Source organism: Plecotus auritus (genome assembly GCF_963455305.1).
Source record: "Plecotus auritus genome assembly, chromosome: 7".
Taxonomy (NCBI): domain Eukaryota; kingdom Metazoa; phylum Chordata; class Mammalia; order Chiroptera; family Vespertilionidae; genus Plecotus; species Plecotus auritus.
In genome coordinates this window covers 41,996,884-42,017,964 of record NC_137774.1, presented here as the reverse complement: position 1 = coordinate 42,017,964, position 21,081 = coordinate 41,996,884, and the positions used below count along the sequence as shown (strand labels likewise).

Genomic DNA, 21,081 nt, shown 5'->3' with positions numbered 1-21,081 from the left:
ATAGTTGTGAATGGGACAGAAAGGTTCCTGGCTGTGTGGGGGCTGAAATTCTGGCAGTGAGGGTCGGGGAAAAAAAGACAGACACTAAACAAATAAAGACACAAGGTCATGACGGGGTGATGTGTTTTCTGAATAGGGGAGGGTGTCAGGGCAGGCCTCTCTTGGGAGATGGCAGTCCATGAAGTCTTCCCTGAACTTTTCCAAAATGACGTTGCAGATCTTTTGATTTCCAATGCACCATGCACACACAGCTAGAAGTCTTCCCATCAGCCATCACACCCTTCTTTGCAAACAGAGGAACTATTTGAGCAGGTGGTCACGTGCCTGAAGCGGCAAGCATCCTAACAGGTATAGCAGAGCTTCTCCTTTGTAGTATGGTGTCACTTTGGGTCTGTTTCTTTGCCCAGTTCTCCACACTGGAAACTCATCGATGGTTCTTTTTTTTTTTTTTTCAAAGGGTTTCCAATGTTGAACACAAAATCAATGGATGCCTTGCCCAGTGAATCAATGAAAAGATGGATAGATGGAAGGATGGTTGAGGGAAGGAGAAACCACCATATAGCATGAGGCTAAGAGGCAATTTAAATATTTGGGATCCAGTCATTGGAAGCCACGAGAGGGGAGTTGGAGTCAAGAGCCAAACACAGGGAGATGGAATTGAAGTCCCAGGCTTGCAGAGGAGGTAGAAGAGTGCATAACTCAGCAGGACCTGGACATGTGTCAGCACCGTCATGGGACCTCCATAGCCCTGTGATGTTAAGATAGCTTCCCACAGTGGCTTCTGGGATAGAGACAGAGATGCTATTCCAACTCACATCAGACAGTCCCAGCTACAGAGAGAGAAGAGCTGTGGCAGAGAGTTGTACAGGGTTTGAGAGTGATTCCACTATCAGGTGTAGTCCAGGGCCTCCTGGTACCCTCTTATCTATCTCCACTGACACAGAGGAGGGCTCCATCCCAACTCTGAAATACTCCTGGCCATTTGAATACTGTCAGTGGCTCAAGCAACATGTCCCAAGCCCTTCTCCACTACTTCCTGGATGCTTTTATGCACCTCCTTTCTCAACATCACTCCCCAGAGTCAGCAGGTGCACCTTCCTACCTATCTCCCACTCAGAGGCCCTGCGGTGCACCCCTAGAGGGCCTTGCAAAGCAATGCAGTGTGGCATTGCCCACAGAAATGGCACAGATGCCTGGCAGCCCTTTTTTTCTTTTCTTGAGACAACTCTCCTCCCTTGTGGCAGCCACATCACTCCTCAGCTTGAATCCTCTATCCCAAATGGTAGCTGCAGGGCAATGCCAGGCCTCCCAGAGGAGCTGGGCTTGAATTTCCCTGGGGCTTGCTGTGAACCTGAGGCATTCATTCACCTTTGGTCCTCGGCAGCTTCATCTGTAAAGTGGGTCCATGAAGGCACCCACCACCCATTGTGAGTCTGAAGTGAGGCAATGGGCATGTGAAAGCCAAGGCCAGCTTCACAGGATGAGACAAGTGTAGGGTACAGGGCCCCTGCTCAGAAGGGCTCCATACTTGCATTAATGTTCTTATCTCCTGATAGTCTTGATAATTCTTGAACAAAGGGCTCACATTTTCACTTTGCATTGGGCCCTGCAAATTATGTAGCAGGTCCTGGAGAGGGCCTTGAACCCCAAATGCACTGTAAAATGTGCAGTGGTTATTGTTGTTGACAATTATAGCAACACACACATTCACATTCGGTAAGGGATGCCTATGGGGCTTTTCTGCAAGCCAGGAGTGCTGGGGCCCAACAGGATGTGTCTCTTATGCCTGTGCCCCTGCTAGTTCTGGAGCTCACAACGTTCACCTGGAGGGAGCTGACTGCTCTAACTTTGGTGCTTGGTCGGACCAGCAAGTCCCTCTTCTCTCTGGGTGCCACTTGGCTGACCCACAGGAAAGCAGGGCTCTGACTGGTCCCCAGGCTAATCCTCTCTCCACAGCCTAGCACCTGTTGAAAGGCTCCTCTGAGCCTTAGCAAGCAGCTCTGCCCCTAGCGGGAGTCAGAGGCATGAAACTTGCTTTCGGGAAGCCAGGATTAGAGCCACGCCACCTGCTCCCATAGCCTCTGCGGTCCTCAGCCTCCCGGAGCATCTCACAGTCAGCCACAGGTGAGGACAGGGCCCACTGAGACACCTGGGAGGGCAGGGGTAGCACTGTGGCTTGGGGATTGCTGAGAAGCAGGGGTGGGGCGTGGAGGGGAAATCCTTAGGATTGGATCTAACCCTTATTTAAAGAAGGGGACTGTGTATAGCCTGTGATTGTATACCTGTGTATCTGTACCAGTACCTGTCCATCTCAGTGTGTGTGTGTGTGTGTGTGTGTGTGTGTGTGTGTGTGTGTCTGTGCGCACGCGCGCGTGGGCCATGCCCAGGATGACTCTCTGTATAAGAGTGTGTGTTAGTGGACTCATGTGTGGCACTGCTTCTGTGGAGGTCTATATCAAGGCCTGGGTCTGTCACTGGGTTGGTGTGGAGCAGTGGAGCAGCTGGTGGCAGAGCCCTAGTGTGGGCAAGGAGCTAGTGTCAGCGTATTTGTGGGGTAGTGATTCCGTGTATGACTATTTCCCACAGTGTGTGTGTATTAGGACATGGGTGTCAGTGTCCAGCTCCTTATGGGACAGTGATCCAAGTGTGTCTGGCTGTGTGTTGGTATCAGAGTGCTACCAACTGTGTGGCAGTGTGTATGTGTGCCTGTCACAGTGTCCCAGGTTGTTTCTGAGTGTGTGGGACAGCGCTCAGTGTGTGTGTGTGTGTGAAGTTTATGAAGCAGTGATTCAGTGTGTTTGTATCAGGCAGTGTGCATCTGCCCTGTGTGTTTGTATCCGAGTGTGGCCACGCGCTCCCTGTGCGGCAGAGCCCAGTGTGCTTGTGTCTAAGTGTGTCTGGGTGTGAGCGCCAACGCAGCCTCCTGGTGTGTGTATCACAGAGAGTGGGACTGTGTGCATGTGTGTATGTGTATGGGACTGGGTGTCAGCGTCCTTGTTTGGCACGGGGCCCGCAGTGGTTTGGTCTGGCGGGCCAGTGCAGGTGTGGGCCTCTGCCCTGCAAGCTGCGACCCCTCCCACTGGCCGGCGAGAGGGCGGCGGCGCCGGCGCCTCTAGGACCCGGCGGCGGCCGGCCGCTGTCCCCCGGCCGCGCGAGTGAGCATGTGCAGAGCCGGTGCCCGCTAGCCCGCCACCCGCCCGCCGCCCGCTCGGCGCCCGCTGGCTCTGCCGCTGGGCTCAGTGCAGAGGTCTGTCCGCAGCCCGGGCGAGCCGGCAGCAGCGCCCAGTACCTGGCCGCGTCAGGCTGCTCGCGGCGGACCCCGGACAGCCCGGGGGCGTGCGGGCGCCAGGGCGCTGGGTTCGGGCACTGCGGGGATGCGGGCTCGCCGCCCCAGGGAGGCGCGCGCGTGGCCGCCGGAGCGGGCGCCCCAGCCGGCCGCGATCGCGGGTGAGTCCTGTTCCCCGGGTGCCCAGCCAGGACACCCGCGCAGGCTGCGGGCAGGGTTCCCCTGGTCGGGCCGGCGAACAAGTTTGTGTAGACGCGGCTGGGGACGCGGTGGGACTGCACCTGCCCCGGCTTCCGGGCGCGCTGGCAGGGGCGCCTTTGGGGGGCAGCGAGTGTGAGTGTGCGCATGGCGGGGAGCGCTCAGGAATGAGGGGCTGGGGCTGGGGCGGGGGCGCAAGGCAGTTGCTGAAGCTCATCCCCCTCTTCGTTTACTGAGACACTGTCCGTTTCCCCGGATGAGCCGCGGATCTGGTACCCGGAGCGGGGCGAGGACACGCTTTGGGGTGCGCACCGCCTCTTTTAGGAGGAGACGGGTCACCCAGCGGCAGCTCCCCCTCGTTCTGCTACCAAGCCAGGCTTCCGGTCAGCAGAGGGTTTCCTCTAGCTTGGTGAACTTGAGCAGAGGCTGAGGCTAAAGCGAAATGTATATATTTTGTCCCGGTATCTACCCCAAGTAGAGCTTTGCGTCTTCACAGGTGTGGACGGAAACTCACGCCTGGTGGCTGCTAATTGCGTTTTTCTTTTGTATCGAGACGCCTCCAGGAGTACCCTGCCTCTGGGTAACCTGGGGGTTGTCTTTTCCTGAGCATCTGCGCCCTCGGATAATGCCTGTTCCGTGCAGGCTCGCCCTGAGGAGGCAGCGCAGAGCGCAGAGCTGGGACTTCTGCTGCTTTGCTGAGCCCGCGTCCTGGGGAGGATGCCTGTAAGGGTTCCAGCCCCCCGCCCCCCATAATCCTGCCCTGGGATCCAGCTTCTGCCTGCTGCTCCCAAGATGGACAGGCTCGGAACTCCACTACTTTTCTAACAACATTAGATGCTGTGGTCCTCCGTGTATTCCCTCTTGTCGCCGAAACAGCATGCAGTTTATGGAGGCACATGGGTTGTCCCAGCTTGGGACTCCATGCCATGGATGTGATGAGGAGATGGGGGGCCTTTTCTCCTCTGCATTGCCTAGGTCACTAAGTTCAGAAAGTGAGGGCTTGTGGGGAGTGGAACAGAGGAGGTGGAAAGCTGGCTGGCCCTGCCCTGTCTGTGGAGGCCCCTACCTGATGCTTGTAGGGGCTGGAGAGAGGGCCAGGGGGAGGTGTCTCTCAATTACGCCTCTCACTACCTCATACACACTTAGCTTGGCCCTCGGAAGTCCCATGGAGAAGGTGCCCTGGTGGGTCACCACAGACCAGGGGTTCTACAAGGAGGAGCCAGCGGTGCTGGTTTGTGGGAGTGTATGTTGGTCTCCCAAGCCCCCTCGCTAAAGGAGCTTGGTGAGCTGGGCAACGGGCTGGTGGGCTGAGCTGGCAGTTCACCTTCCCCAGGAGGATGCTGGGGTCCTCACTTGCTGCTGCATCCTCCTGTCCTCACAGCTCCTCTGGAAGGAAGAGGGATTATTCGGAGGGTTAGTGGGTGTCAGAGCCTGTGGAGTGCTGTTCTGTGGCCTGCAGCCTATCTGGCTGGAAGCGAAGAGAAGCCTGGATTAGGCATGAGGCCAGATCCCTGTCCCTTCCCTCCTGTCTGCCTAACCAGGCAGAAGTGGGTATTCTGGGCCACCAGTTGGTCGGCTGCTGAAGCCCGAGCCTCCAGCCAAGTCAGGTAAGGCCCAGCACTGGGGAGTAAGTCACAGAGCTGGTTCCCTGTAGAGCAGTGGTTCTCAACCTTTTTAATGCCGCAACCCTTTAATACAGTTCCTCATGTCGTGGTGACCCTCAACCATAAAATTATTTTCGTTGCTACTTCATAACTGTAATTTTGCTACTGTTATGACTCGTAATGTAAATATCTGTGCTTTCCGATGGTCTTAGGCGACCCTGCTAGCGGTTCTCAACCTGTGGGTCGTGATTCATAACAGTAGCAAAATTACAGTTATGAAGTAGCAACGAAAATAATTTTATGGTTGAGGGTCACCACGACATGAGGAACTGTATTAAAGGGTCGCGGCATTAAAAAGGTTGAGAACCACTGCTATAGAGTCTTCAGGCTGCACAGAGCCTCCAGGCCAGATGAAATCATGTCTGAGCAGGGCCTCTGGGGAATGGGTGCTTCTCTTTGTAGACACTCCTGGCTTGTGCTCCCATCTGGCTCAGATCCTGGTCACTTTTGGTGAGACCCATTATCTGACTCTCCCTCGGGTGCTACACTGAGGTCAAGGCCAAGGGTTTTGGGGCAGCTGAGTGTTTAGGCCTTCAGGGTCTTTACCTATTAGATATGAATGATAATCAAACCCGCCAGCAGGGGCAGAGCTGGGCTAGAGGCAGGCCCTGCTCCTCTGGGGAGTGAATGCATGAACCTGGCCTTTGACTACCTTCTCCTTGGGCTCAATGTCTTGTTTACACTGTTTCTTCTAATCCCTCCTCGTGGCTCTAATTATCCATGTTGACATATCAGATAATAATTATCAGAAAATTATCAGAAATGTGCTGCTTTTGGAGAACGTGGTTAGGGAGGAACTCTGCCTTCCCAGTGTGGATTGAGAAGTGGAGGAAAGAGTGGATTAAATTAATTTTGTAAGCTATAAAATGCAGTGTGCCTATTGGTGGCTGTTAAGGTCTCTCCCTTCCATTTTGCTTCTCTTCTCTTGGTACTGGAAACCAGAGGGTGGCTGTCTTGGCATGAGGGGGCCTAGAGGGAGGGTTCTGATGATAGGCATGCCAAAGGTGTCTTGAGCCTCCTCCTATAGCATGAGCCCCTCGTCCCAGTGACTGTGGGCACAGCAGGCAGAGAGCCAGAGAAGGGACAGGCTGACTTTGGGTGGTACATCACTCACTTGCCAAGATTTGTCCTGATCGCTCAATGGGATCTAGGCAACTCGCAAAAGTGCACCACTGAGTAGGAGAAACGTATGAACAAATGAACAAAATAGGGTTCTATGAAAGAGGTGACCCAGAGATAGTCCAGAAGACATTGTGCTTGGCTGTTTCAAGAGTGGGTTGGGCTCCAGATCAATTAACTAAAAAGGGAACACACCAGCCCCCCAGTGGGATTCTGTCTTTCTTTGCAGCCCTGGCCCCTAGCATGGTGCCTGGAAGAACCTACATCTCTGGTGTTGAACAAATGAAGGCCATGTGATATGATAGATGAAACTACAAATTTAAAATCAGAAAACTTAGAGTCCAGTCTAGCAATAGCTATTTATCTTTGCCCACATTAACGGGCCCTCTTTCTGTCTCAAATTCTGCAAGTATAAAATGGGGATGATAATGATTTTGACTTTACAAGTTTATGGAACGATCAATCATTTGTTTGGTTTGTTGATCTGTGCATTCAACACAATTGATAGTGTGTGAGACTGACTACCTTGCAATCTCTAATGTAGCATAGAATAATTTATTCTTGAGAAAAAAAATGGCGGCGGAATAGACAGACGTGTCCTGAACCTTGTCCCGGAGCAGATAGAAAGAACAGCTGAGGGTCGCATGGGGAGTGTCTTTTGGTGAATTAAGGGACAGCTATACTCCAGGAGAAAGTGGGGGACTGCTGGATGGGGCTCCCCTGACCGGGCAGCCCCCCCTGCTGCTGGGTTCCCTCCCAGAGCCACCAGCTCGGACGTGGAGACCGCGCCATCTTGAAGGGGAAAGTGGATGTTATCGGAAGCCTGAAAATCTACAACTGCGGCACCCACCGAACAGCTGAGAACCCCAGAGCACCGGTCCCCAATTGGCGCAAACACGTGGATTCAGAGGATCTCTACACTCCACCATGGAAAGGTCAGATTTTGCCTGGGATAAGGTGAGGTCTCTGGTCCTGGCAGGACAGAGAAATGCGCACACTGCGGGAGCTGGAGGACCGGGGCAAGTCTGCTCCTAGAAAAATCCATGGCTGTTGGGGCTGGCGTGATCCGTGAATGTGGAAGGGGGTCCTCAGTGCTGCTAACAGAGGGGATCTCTAAAAAACAACCCATTTTGATCTGATGCAGAAGGACAGCCTACAAATTTTAAAAGTGTGCCAGCTGCTTGGACACGGTGATCGGAGGGGAGGGGAAGGAAGGACTGTGCAGACTTGCGCACAGCCCCGGAGTTCGCACACTTGCGCTTTCTCCTCTTTAAATCCTTGCTTCTGATTGCTGAGCCCAGTGCATGGGATCATCCAGTTGGGGACACTCTAGGAGACTGCAGGGGAAAGTTATTTTTCTGGAACCTAGGGATCGGAGCAGGGAGTGACCATTGGAGAACCAGCTCTGGGGCAGCCCACGCCCACAAACCAGTATTGAATGCCACAGGGAAAGCAGGATCTAAGCACAGGCTAGAGAGGACCTATAGACCCGGAGGTCAATCCAGAAACACTGCCACCCAGGGGTTGAATCACAAATTGACTCTTCTGTAATCACAAATAAAGGAACACAAGAAAATAAGACACACTGCCTGCTTAAAAATCAGGACTGGCTTACAACACTGAGGTGCAGTGGAACGCAGGGAACTGCAATACTGTCCTGACTGGGAAACAGGTGTGCCAAACAGAACAATAGAGGAAGTGAATGACCTTCACTACTGCACTTTTTTATTTATTTATTTATTTATTTATTTATTTATTTATTTATTAATCTTTTACTTAAGAAACTAATTTTTTTCTTTTTTCCTCATTTTACCTTTTTAATTATTACATTTTTATTTTCAATCAGTATTAGTACTACTACTATTTTACCTTTTTTTTAAAAAAGTGTCATTTTATTTTCTCTTTATTTGACTTTGAGATTAGTGTTCTACATTCTATTTTCATCTTTCCATTAGCATCATTCTACTCTATCTCAACTCTACCTTTAGGCCATCACTCTCTTCCTAATTTTTCCCCTTTTGTTGTTCTGTTTCTCTTACCCTTCTCCTGCTTTAGATTTTCCCTATTCTTTCTTTTTACCCCCTGTCAAAATTTCACCCTACTTATATATCTAATTTCCAATCCCCTGCTCCGAGTTCATACACACCTCTCTCTTCTCTGTTGTCACTATCCAAAAAATTGTTTTTCTCTCTGTCGTTTTGTTATTATTTGCTTGAATGTTGATTATATCGATTTTTTATGCTTGTTTGTGAGATTGGTTTGCTTATTTTTTTGTTGTTTTATTTTTTTGTTTGGGCCTGTTGCTTTGTTTTTTGCTTCTGTTTTCCCTCGCCTTTTCTCCCCATATATATAGTTTGTTCCCCTTTTCTTTCTTATTCTCTTTCTTTTCTCTCTTACTTTTTTTTCCTTTTCCCAATTTCATTTTGGCACTCCTTTCTTTTTTTTTCCTCTTCTTTCTCTCCTATCCCCTAATTTGCTTTTCTCTGGTGGTCATCTTTATTCTGGGTTATTACTATTGTGAATACATTTCTGTCAGTGCCTTGTGTGTTATACCTCGTTGTGTTGTATTTTGTGCCTTTAAATCAACACAGGAGAGAGAGAACTACATAACCAGACATCCAGAGAAGCAGAGACCATGGGGAGACAAAGAAACAGCCTGCATATGAAAGAAAAGCAGGCATCACCAGAAAAGGAAGTAAACAAAATGGAGGCAAGCAACCTGTCAGAGAAAGAATTCAGAGAAATGGTCATAAGGTGGCTGAAAAGAATGGAAGACAAATTCGACAATATGAGTAAGAACCAAGAGGAAATGAAGAAGAACCAAGAAGAAATGAAAAATGACATTGCTGCTGTAAAGAACTCAATAGAAAGCATCAAGAGTAGACTAGAAGAAGCAGAGGACCACATCAGTGAGCTAGAAGACAAGGTAGGAAAAAATACCCAAGTAGAGCAGCTTCTATAGAAAAAAAAATTAAAAAGCAGGAGGAGAGCCTAAGGGAACTTTGGGACAACACAAAACGAAACAACATCTGCATAATAGGGGTTCCAGAAGGAGAGGAAACTGAGCAAGGAATAGAAAACCTGTTGGAAGAAATAATGACAGAAAACTTCCCTGATATAGGGAAGAAAAAACCCACACAAATCCAAGAAGCTCACAGAGTCCCAAGCAAAATGAACCCCAAAAGACCGACGCCAAGGCACATTATAATTAAATTGGCAAACGCCAATGACAAGGTAAGAACCTTAAAAGCAGCCAGAGAGAGACAGAAAGTTACCTACAAAGGAACCCCCATCAGACTAGCAACTGATTTCTCAACAGAAACTCATCAGGCCAGAAGGGAATGGAATGAAGTATACAAAGTTATGCAAAGGAAGGGTCTGAATCCAAGAATGCTGTACCCAGCAAGGCTATCAATCAAAATTGAAGGTGAAATCAGGAGCTTCACAGACAAAAAAGGACTAAGGGAATTTATTACCACCAAACCAGCAATGCAAGAAATGCTAAAGGGTCTGCTGTAAAAAAAGAATAAGAAATAGGAAGCGAAGAAGGAATACAGGGGTAAAGAATAAAAATGGCGACAAATAATAATAACTTTAAATGTAAATGGATTAAATGCCCCAATCAAAAGACATAGAGTAACGGATTGGATAAGAAAACACAACCCATATATCTGCTGTCTACCAGAAACCCACCTCAGAAAAAAAGATGCACACAGACTGAGGGTGAAGGGATGGAAAAAGGTTTTTCAGGTGAATGGAAATGAAAAAAAAGCTGGGGTAGCAATACTTATATCTGACAAATTAGATCTTAAAGTGAAGGACATAACAAGAGATAAGGAAGGCCACTTTGTAATACTAAAGGGAGCAATCCAACAAGAAGAAATAACTCTGGTAAACATATACGCACCCAATACAGGAGCACCCAAATACATAAAAAACTCCTGGAGGATATCAAAGGAGAGATTGACAGCAATACAATCATAGTAGGAGACTTTAATACACCACTATCACCATTGGACAAATCCTCTAAACAAAAAATCAGCAAAGAAACATCAATCCTAAATGACTTGCTAGACCAGATGGAATTAATTGACATCTTCAGAACATTTCACCCCAAAGCCACAGAATATACATTCTTCTCAAGTGCACATGGGTCATTTTCAAAGATAGACCATATGTTGGATCATAGGCAAAGTCTCTTCAAATTCAAGAAGATAGAAATCATGTCAAGCATCTTCTCAGATCACAGTGGCCTAAAACTGGAAATCAACTACAACAAAAACAATCAAAAAAACCCCAAACACATGGAGACTAAACAGCATGCTATTAAACAATGACTGGGTTACCAGAGAGATCAAGGAAGAAATAAAAAACATCATGGCAACAAATAACAATGAAAACACAACAATCCAAAATCTATGAGACACAGTGAAAGCCGTCTTGAGTGGGAAGTTCATAGCTCTACAAGCCTACTACAAAAAACAAGAAACAATGGTAATAAATTACCTAACCATACAACTCGATGAGTTAGAAAGAGAGCAACAAGAAAAACCCAGTGTAAGCGGAAGGAAGGAAATAATAAAGATTAGAGTGGAGATAAATGACATTGAGACCAAAAAAAAAAAAAAAAAAAAAAAAAAAAAAAAAAAAAAAAAACAATACAAAAGATCAACAAACCAAGAGCTGGTTCTTTGAAAGGATAAACAAGATTAATGAACCTCTAGCCAGGCTCACCAAGAAGCAAAGAGAGAGGACCCAAATAAACAAAATCAGAAGTGAAAGAGGTGAAATAACAACAGACCCCACTGAAATACAAAGGATTGTTAAAAAATACTATGAACAACTCTATTCCAACAAACTGGACAACCTGGAGGAAATGGACATATTCCTAGAAAAATATAACCTTCCAAAACTCAATCAGGAAGAATCTAAACATCTCAATAGGCCAATAACTATGGAAAAATTGAAGCAGTCATCAAAAAGCTTCCGGCAAACAAAAGCCCAGGGCCAGACGGCTACACAGGGGAGTTACACCAAACATTCAAGGAAGAACTAAAACCTATCCTCCTCAGACTATTCTAAAAAATCCAAGAGGAAGGAACACTTCCAAGCTCATTCTATGAAGCCAGCATCACCCTAATACCAAAGCCAGATAAAGACAACACAATGAAAGAGAATTACAGGCCAATATCCCTCATGAACATAGATGCCAAAATCCTCAACAAAATTCTGGCAAATCAGATCCAGCACTACATCAGAAAGATCATACACCATGACCAAGTAGGATTTATCCCAGGAATGCAAGGATGGTACAATATCCGCAAATCAATAAACGTGATACATCACATAAACAAACTGAGAGATAAAAATCACATAGTCATATAAATTGATGCAGAAAAAGCATTTGACAAAATCCAACACCCTTTCTCGATAAAAACTCTCAACAATGTGGGAATAGAAGGATCATACCTCAACATAATAAAAGCTATATATGATAAACCCACAGCTAACATCATAATCAATGGGCAAAAACTAAAACCATTTCCCCTGAGAACAGGAACAAGACAGGGAAGCCCACTCTTTCCACTCCTGTTCGACATAGTACTGGAAGTATTAGCCATTGCAATTAGACAAGAAGAAGAAATAAAAGGTATCCAAATTGGAAAAGAAGAAGTAAAGCTGTCCTATTTGCAGATGACATGATATTGTACATAAAAAACCCGAAAGACTCCATCAAAAAACTAATAGACTTAATAAATGAATTCGGCAATGTAGCAGGATGCAAAATTAACGCCAAGAAATCAATGCATTTCTATACACCAATAGTGAACTTACAGAAAGAGAGACTAAAAAAGCAATCCCATTTTCCATTGCACCAAAAAAATTAAGATACCTAGGAATAAACTTAACTAAGGAGGTAAAAGATCTATATGCAGAAAACTACAGGACACTGAAAAGAGAGATAGAGGAAGACGTAAACAGATGGAAGAATATATCATGTTCATGGATTGGGAGAATCAACATTATTAAAATGTTCATACTACCCAAAGCAATCTATAGATTCAGTGCACTCCCCCATTAAAATACCAACGGCATATTTCACAGACCTAGAAAGAACTCTCCAAAAATTCATCTGGAATAAAAAAAGACCCTGAATAGCCACAGCAATCCTGAGAAAGAAGAACAAAGTAGGTGGGATCTCAATACCTGATTTCAAGCGGTATTACAAAGTCACTGTTCTCAAAACTGCCTGGTACTGGCACAAGAACAGACATATAGATCAATGGAATAGAATAGAGAACCCAGAAATGGACCCAAATCACTATGCTCAATTAATATTTGACAAAGGAGGCATGAACATACAATAGAGTCAAGACAGTCTCTTCAATAAATGGTGTTGGGAAAATTGGACAGATACATGCAAAAAATGAAACTAGACCACCAACTTACACCATACACAAAAATAAACTCAAAATGGATCAAGGACTTAAGCATATGACAAGAAACCATAAAAATACTAGAGGAATCCACAGCCAGAAACATCTCTGACATATGCCAAAGCAATTTCTTCACTGATACTGCTCCTAGGGCAATGGAAACTAAAGAGAAAATTAACAAATGGGACTACATCAAAATAAAAAGCTTTTGCACAGCAAAGGAGACCATCAATAAAACAACAAGAAAGCCCACTGTATGGGAGAACATATTTTCAATGATATCAACGATAAGGGTTTAATCTCCAACATTTATAAGGAACTCATGCAGCTTAACAAAAAGAAGATAAACAATCCAATCAAAAAATGGGCAACTGATCTAAATAGACACTTTTCAAAAGAAGACAGAAGGAAGGCCAAGAGACATATGAAAACCTGCTCAAAGTCACTAATCATCAGAGAGATGCAAATCAAAACAACAATGTGGTACCATCTCACACCTGTCAGAATGGCTATTATCAACAAATCAACAAATGACAAGTGCTGGAGAGGATGTGGAGAAAAAGGAACCCTCGTGCACTGCTGGTGGGAATTCAGACTGGTGCAGCCCCTGTGGAGAACAGTATGGAGTTTCCTCAAAAAACTAAAAATGGAACTCCCATATGACCCAGTGATCCCACCTGTAGGAATATTTCCCAAGAAACTAGAAACACGAATCAGAAAGGATACATGCACCCCTATGTTCATAGCAGCACAATTCACCATAGCTAAGATTTGGAAACAGCCTAAGTGCCCATCAGCAGATGAGTGGATTAAAAAACTGTGGTACATCTACACAATGGAATACTATGCTGTGGTAAAAAGGAAGGAGTTCTTACCATTTGCAACAACATGGATGGAGATGGAGATCATTATGCTAAGTGAAATAAGCCAGGCAGAGAAAGGTAAATATCACATGATCTTACTCATTTGTGGAATATAATGAACAACATAAACTGATGAACAAAAATAGTTCCAGAGACAGAGAAACATCCATCAGAATGTCAAACCTCAGGGAAGGTAGGGGAGGGTGGGGGTGAGGGGGAGAGATCAACCAAAGGACTTATATGCATGCATATAAGCCTAATCAATGGACACAGACAACAGGGGGGTGGGGTCATGAATGGGAGGTGGGGGGTAATGGGGGAATAAGGACCCATATGTAATACCTTAATCAATAAAGAAATTAAAAATAATAATAATAAAATTAAAAATAATTTAAAAAAGAAAAATTTATTTTTATTTACATGAACTTCAGCAGTAGTTTTGATGGAGGATCCCCTTGCTTTTGCATTGACTGGAGGTTCCACCTTACTATTAAATGTTTTATAACTTTTTAGCAACATTTCCTACTTTGGGGCTTTCTTCAAAAGTTCGGAAGTTCAAGGATTTGCCTCTTTGTGCTCATTCTGGCAGCACATATACCAATGATTTGTCTCTTCAAAGTTAGGGATTCCCACTCCATTCCCATTTCCCAGACCATGTCCCACCCAAAGGCCAGCACATTTATATTTAACTAGAGGCCCAGTGCACAGATTCACGCACTGGTGGGGTCCCTCGGCCTGGGCTGCACCCTCTCGCAATCCAGGACCCCTCGGGGGATGTCGGACTGCTGGTTTTGGCGATCCCAGCAGGCCAGGCGTAGGGACCCCACCGGTGCACGAATTTGTGCACCGGACCTTTAGTATGCATATAAGATACTTGGTTAATCTCTTCCCACCCTCCCCACTTTCCTCTGAGATTCATCAGTCTGTTCCATGTTTCCATGCCTGTGCGTTGAGTGTCTGCCCCCTGGTGGTCAGTGTGCATCATAGCTACCAGTCGGACGGTGAGACGGTCGCTTAGGCTTTTATATATATATAGATGGGTCCTTGGCTCTCTTTCTGAGTCTCCAAGACCCAGAGGCGTGGGAGCCCAGGGTGAGGGCAGCATGGCCCGGAGCACTGGAGGGTGGCCAGCGGGCACAGATTTCCTGGGAGCCTGTCCTGTGTTCCACTCAGAGGTGTGCAGAGGCACTGACTATGTCTGCAAGGGGCTCACAGGCTGGGAGGAGGAATAGGCAGAGTAGCAGAGTCCTGACTCCAGGTAGGACCAGGTGCGGTTCACAGAGCATCCAACTTTGCCATCTAGCTCTGCAGGGCCGGGGTGGGTGGCTCTGTTCCAGGGATCAGGAAGGCATCATGGAAGAGGTGGCATTGGAGCTGATGTCACCTTGACTGGTGGCCACAATGCATTGCAGAGCCATGAGACGGGGCACGGACATCCATGGCCAGTGGAAGAACATGTCTGAGGGGCGCAGAGTGCCTCATGCTGGCCAGGGGACACTGGTTGGGAGATTGCATTCTGGAAGAAATAGTAAAAGGAAGGGGCTGGGAGACTGAATCAAGAAGGGCCATTGAATGCCAGGCTGAGCTTAAACTTGGCCACCTGAGTCCTGGGGATCCATTGCAGGCTGTAGCATTAGTTCTTCTTAGAAAGATCAGCTTAGGCTACTGGGAGGGGAGGGTCCAGATGACAGGCACTGAGCCAGAGCAGGGCAGAGGCAGGCTTTGATGAGGTAGGAGAAGACAGGGAGGGGCAGCTCAGAGCTCAGAGCCCAGCTGGAGGCTCCCTGGTGTGGCTTTGCTGAGACCGCCCACCCCTCCTACCCCTGGCTGCCAGTCATAGAGGCTGGGGCTCAGAGTGCCCATCTCCCTGTCTGGAGAGCAACATGCTAGGCCCTGTTCCTTTGTCTTTACTTTACACCTTCCCTCTCTTTCCTCCCCTCTCCTCTCCTCTCCCCTTCTCTCCCTGCTGCTGCCACCCCTCCCTGCTGAGTTTCTCAGGCCCCAAACCTAGGTGAGAGGCAGGTGCCATCTGCCCAAACTCCCCCACCCCCCAACCTCCTTCATGTCCAGCATCTACCTGGGACCCAGCTAACAACAGAGGAGGGCTCAGGTTGCCTGAGTGCCCACCTGAGCTAGGCTCCTGCTCCCTTCCTGAGACCCGGGAGCCCCTTTGTCCTATTATTTCTCCTCATTCCTGAGGGAACTCCAGGTCTCTGTCCCCCAGGCCCTGACCTTCTCCGGGGTGACAACCGGCCTCTAGAAGGCCACTGGGCATGACAGAGGTGTCCAGCTTGGTCCTCAGCCCTGGCGCCCCTCCCGATGAGGCCTGAGCCTCAGGCAGGGTGAAGCCCCCCGTTGCCCCCTGAAGCATTTTGCGTGGTTCTGAGGAGGGAGGTGCCACATGGGAAGCATGGCTTAGGGGAAATGACCCAGACTTCGGAAGGGGAGGGCCCAGCAGGCCGGCACACTGACCCACATGGCAGTGTCCAGGAGGTTTGGCTCGGGGACGCCATGTGCAGGACTTTCTCCAGGAGCTCTGGCCTGGCATGCTTTCAGAAAGGTGCTGACGGAGGCACACCTAACATTTTCCAGAATAAATCTTGCCCTGTGTGAAGCCGGAGCTGGTTTGGGGGAGCAGGAAGCTTAGAGGGCACGGGGCGGGCTCTGAAGCTGGGTCTGAGCGCCAGCCTGGTGTGTCTGACTTTGGGCAATGGACTTCACCCGGCTGAGCTTCAGAGACTTGGGCTCTCAATGGGGGTAACCAGGGCATCTGCCTCGGTGGGAGGTATCCAGTGAATGAGGCGGCGCAGGTAAAGCCTCCGACGCAGCCTAGCCTGTGTATTAACATCACGAGTACTTAATAAATGTGGTGTGGAAAAATAAGGCGACTGCTAACAGCCATCTTAGCATGGGACCAGCTTCACGTAGGAATGGGATACTAGGCCCACCCCAGGGCGTGAGGGGCTAAGAAGAGGCGAAGTGACTGATTTCACCCATGGCACAGCCGCCACAGGCCTCCCCTCCAGCGTTTCCTCGTTTGCCTCTTTGAATTCATAACCAGTGTTTACCATGGTTGGTGGGTAGCAGAAGTTTTACTCTGACCCCACAACAATGCTGATTTACGCCCATTTAACAGATGAGGAGCCTGAGGCTCTGGCCTGGCAGTGATTTTCCCAAACTGGGTTTGCTTTCGTGGAGAGGCCCCCAGCTTTGGACTGGCAGCCTGCTTTATAGCAGGCCTGGGTCATTGAGCTCCGGCCTGACCCCTGCCTTCACGCCCAGTGTCCCCCTCCTCAGAGCAGGGGCAGCCCCTCCGGGCGGGGGGAGCTCCAGAGAGGACTTTGGAAGACCTGGGGAAACTTGGGTGTGATCAGTAGGATCCTGATTGTAGCCCTGACAATGCCCACCCACTGTACACCACCCGACTCGTACCCACAGCCTGTATGTAACGTGTGTATGGGAGCCACACCGCATCTTCCAGGTCCCGAACTGTTAACCCGCTGCCCACAGTTCTGCTCTGTCTTGTCAGGACCTTTCTTTCCATAGCGGGAGTCCTTCCTTCTCCCCTTTTAGCTTCATCTTACAGGGTTATTTTTGCTGGTAGAATCCTGGTCTTGTAACCAGAAGTCCTTTGTGAGCAGAGCTGGAAACACCTCTTCATGGACTTAGAGCAGAGAAAGGATAGCATAAACCTCAGGCACCTCGTCGGCTTCCGGGGTCTAGAAGACCTCCCTGTGCTAAGCTGCCTTCGTGAAGTGCGCTCACGCACCGTGTCCTCTGCTCTTCAGGCTAGGCTCCCACAGCTCCGGAGCAGGTTCCTAATACCGGGATCCACCTGTCAATTTATCTCATCATTCACTTAAAAAATGTATTCAGAACCAAAGATCACTGAGCATCTGCACCGCCAGGCCTCATGCTGGGGGCCCGAGTTACCAAAACGAAAAGGGTAGGACCTCTAGCCTTGAGGCGATCACAGTCCTACCAGGATGATTGACAAGTAGCTGGACGATTAAAATCATCCCAGGACGTGAGTGCTGGGGGAGGGGCCAGCTGTGGGCTATGGGAAACTGAGGAAGCTTTCCCTGTGGGTGGGCAGTGGTCGAGGAAAGCTTCTTGGAGGAAGTAGCACCTGGGCTGAGCCTTGGAGGGAGCACAGGGCCAGGGGTGGGGAACGCCCGGCCTGTGGGCAGTATAAGGCCCAAGAAATCATTTGGTCTGGCCCTGCCGAGCCATTAGGGGTGAGTTAATTGAATGTTTGACCAAATATAGCAGGCTAATTTTTAAGTTGATCATTTTGTATGGCCCGAAAATAATGTTATAAATATCCACATGGCCCTGGGCAGAAAAAAAGGTTCCCCACCCCTGCATTGGGCAAAGGGGGGAAAAGACATAAAGGGCACTGTGTACAAAGGCATCAAGACAGCTGTGCTGGGTAGTTGTGCTGGAGCGTGGTGGGCGTGTGTGTCTGTGTGTGTGTCTGTGCGTGTGTGTGTGTGTGTGTGTGTGTGCACATGTGCATGAATGCATGATGGCGAAGCCAAAGGAAAGGGCCTGGCAAGAGATGAGCTATGGGCCGGATCATGAAGGGGCCTTGTATGTTGTGCTAAGGAGCTTGGAGTTTATCCCAAAAGCCATGGAGAGCTATTGAAAGGGGTTTTAAGCAGGGGAGTGCTGTGATCAGATTTGCGTGTTAGGAGGATCACCCCGGCAGCCCTGTGGAGGTGGATCGGAGCTGGAGACGGGGAGATCAGTCAGGATTTCTCGGGATTTTCTCTGTGGTTTTACAAATCTGACGAGGCTGGCTGGGGTGGGCCTGGCACACACCAGCTTAGAGGGAAAATAAAGGTCTGACATGGCTTCCCAACTCAGAGTTTAATTCCACCTTCATTTGCTGGTTACCCAGCCTGCCACCCCCACTCAGCCTAAAGGGCCAGCCGCCTGGACTCCCAGATCCCTGCCCTCCCCAGACGCCTCAGAACTGGCAGCGATCAGCGTTCAATCAGAAAGGGTCATGCAGGCCCGGGCTCCTCCGGATCTTCGCCCCTGGAATGCTAGGCCACAGAGCCCAAACATTGTCTTTCCTCTCACACCCGGCCGCCTGTTCCCAGCGCACAGAGCAGCCATTGAGGGGCCGCTAGTCTGGGGGGAGTCCCGGCCCATGTTAGTTACGGGCAGCGGCTTAGTCACGCTCCTCGGAGCCTTTCTTCTTGGGACAAGCCTGTCCTTGTGTGAGGGCCTTCCTCCCGCAGCAGCCCAGCTCGAGGCAGCTGCAGAACCCGCTGCCGCCCCTCACAGCACACGTCAGAGGCCCACCAGTGGGAACCACAGCTCAGCAGGAGAGCTGATGCTGGGGAGTGGAGGGGTCCCTGGGAGGCTGCCTGAGAGCCCTTCTGCCTTCTCTACATCAGGTGCCCCAGCCCCCGATCGCAGGTGCGGGGCCCTGGGCTGTTACCCACCACCCCCCCCCCCCCCCCGCCGCCCTCTTGCTGGTGCCTGTTCCTGTGTTAAAGCTGACCAGCCTCTGCAAAGCAATTTCCAAGGCACTGCCTGCCGTCCTAGTGCGCCCCTGGGAGTTTTGCATGCTTGTGTTGAGCACCTGCTGTATACTCATGCCTTGGGCTGGGTGCGCTGTATGTGGCTGGGCTATCTGTGTAGTTCAGAGCACAGGCTCTGAGTACATACCAGCTGTACTCCAAACCTTGGCTCCTCCGTTGACCAGCTGTGCAACTTTGGGAAAGCTTCTTGGCCCCCTTTGGCCACAGTTTCTTCTTCTGTAATTGGGGATATTACAGGATCCACCTCACCAGATTGGTGGGAAGGTGAAATGAGATAATACGTAAGGCGTTGAGCTGAGTGCCTGACGCTCAGTAAGGACTCAGTACAGAGCTGCTTCTCTCCCTCTTCCCTGTCGCTGCCGTTACTGGATCACCACCGCTTAGGGGACAGTGTTGTCCCATTTTATAGGTGAGGAAGCTGAGGCCTGGGAAGTGAAGTAACTTGCCGATGGCACACAGCCAGCTGGTGGCAGAGCTGAGACTTGAACCCCGCTCTCTGTCCAGTGCTCCCTTTGGTAAACGGAGCCAGCAGTGAGGGGCTCCTGGCCTGGAGCGGTGGGAGTGGTAGCCCCTCCTATTTCACCTATGTGGTTTTTCTCTGCTTTTCCAGGTTTCTGAGCCAGGAGGTGAAGGTGGGCAGAGCTCAGGGATGGCGAAGGTCGTGACACTCAGCCAGAAGCTGCAGCCCCAGGGCTCAGTGGCCGGAGAGGCGTGATGGTGCCATTTGAGCACCTGTCGGAAGCGGGGCAGGAGGAGCAGTAGCCCCCGGAGAGCACAGGCTGCTCCAGGATGCGGAGATAATGCCTCCGGAGGCCCCGGCCTCCCTCCCGCCCGGGTGCTAGGAGCCGTGCCCAGGCTCCAGCCAGGAGCCCTGCCACCCAGGGGCATGGCCAAACCTTTCTTCCGACTCCAGAAGTTTCTCCGCAGAACACAGTTCCTGCTGTTCTTCCTCACGGCCGCCTACCTGATGACCGGCAGCCTGCTGCTGCTGCAGCGGGCCCGAGTGGCCCTGCCGCAGGGGCACAGGGCGCCTGGCTCCCAGCAGGCCTTGCCCGTGGCCGCCATGGCGCTGGGCGTGGGCCTGCTGGACAGCAGAGCCCTGCAGGAGCCCCGTGTCAGCCCGGAGCTGCTGCTCGGCGTGGACGTGCTGCAGAGCCCCCTGGCCCGGCCCCGGCCCGGGCCCCGCTGGCTCCGGAGCCGCAACTCAGAGCTGCGCCAGCTGCGGCGCCGCTGGTTCCACCACTTCATGGGTGACCCCCAGGCGCTGCCCGCCCTGGGCCCCGTGGCCCCCAGGCCAGCCTCCAGCAGCCGAGGTAGGTGCTCAGCCCTGGTCCCTCTGGCATATTTGGGAGCTGTTCTCAGGAGCCTGCTCAGGGTCACAGGGTCAGAGGCCCCTTTCTCTGGCCCCTGGCGCAGTATGAGGAGAAGGCACTGCAGACCCAGACCTTCACCTGTTGTCCCTCCCTTCCTGCTCGCACGGTGCAGGGCGGGCCTGTGATGGGAAGCCCCTTGGAGTTTTGCTCACTCACCAGCTGGACTTCCACATGGCTCAGGGCAGGACGTGTGAGCAGGTCACTTTGAGCTCAGGCTTTGGGTTCAGACCATCCTTGTCTTGAATCTTGGCTTAGCCACAAACTTGTTGGGTAGCCTTGAACATGGCGCTTACCTTCTCCAAGTCCCTCTGAAATGGAGATAGAGATGCCTGCCCCAGGGTTATTGTGGGGATTAAATGTGATCTTGTAGAGCAGTGGCTCGGAAGGTGGGGTCCCAGAACAGCAGCTTCAGCATCACGGGGGAACCTGTTCCAAGTGCAGATTCTCGAGTTCTCCCAGACTTGGGGGATTTTGAGCTCTGGGCCAGGGGCCGCAGTCCATGTAGCCATCCTCCCCGGTGATTCTGATGTACACCTAAGCCGAGGACGCCTGGGCTAGAGGACCTAGTACCGTGGTCGGCATTCAG

At 50.1% G+C, this 21,081-nt stretch overlaps 1 protein-coding gene across 4 annotated transcripts in view; it reads left to right on the top strand.

Moving 5' to 3' along the window:
- The first annotated feature begins 2,014 nt into the window (after window positions 1–2,014).
- Window positions 2,015–21,081, top strand: part of WSCD1 (WSC domain containing 1) — a 49,400-nt gene continuing 30,333 nt past the window's right edge. The window contains exons 1-2 of one of the 4 annotated variants that reach the window (XM_080679070.1): window positions 2,015–2,124; window positions 19,733–20,435. In XM_080679070.1, the coding sequence (XP_080535196.1) occupies window positions 20,009–20,435 (427 nt within the window). In that variant the 5' untranslated portion in view covers window positions 2,015–2,124; window positions 19,733–20,008. Of the gene's footprint in view, window positions 2,125–3,167; window positions 3,448–7,087; window positions 7,203–19,732; window positions 20,436–21,081 lie in introns of those variants that run through there. The other 3 variants (XM_080679072.1, XM_080679069.1, XM_080679071.1) reach the window with 3 other exon arrangements.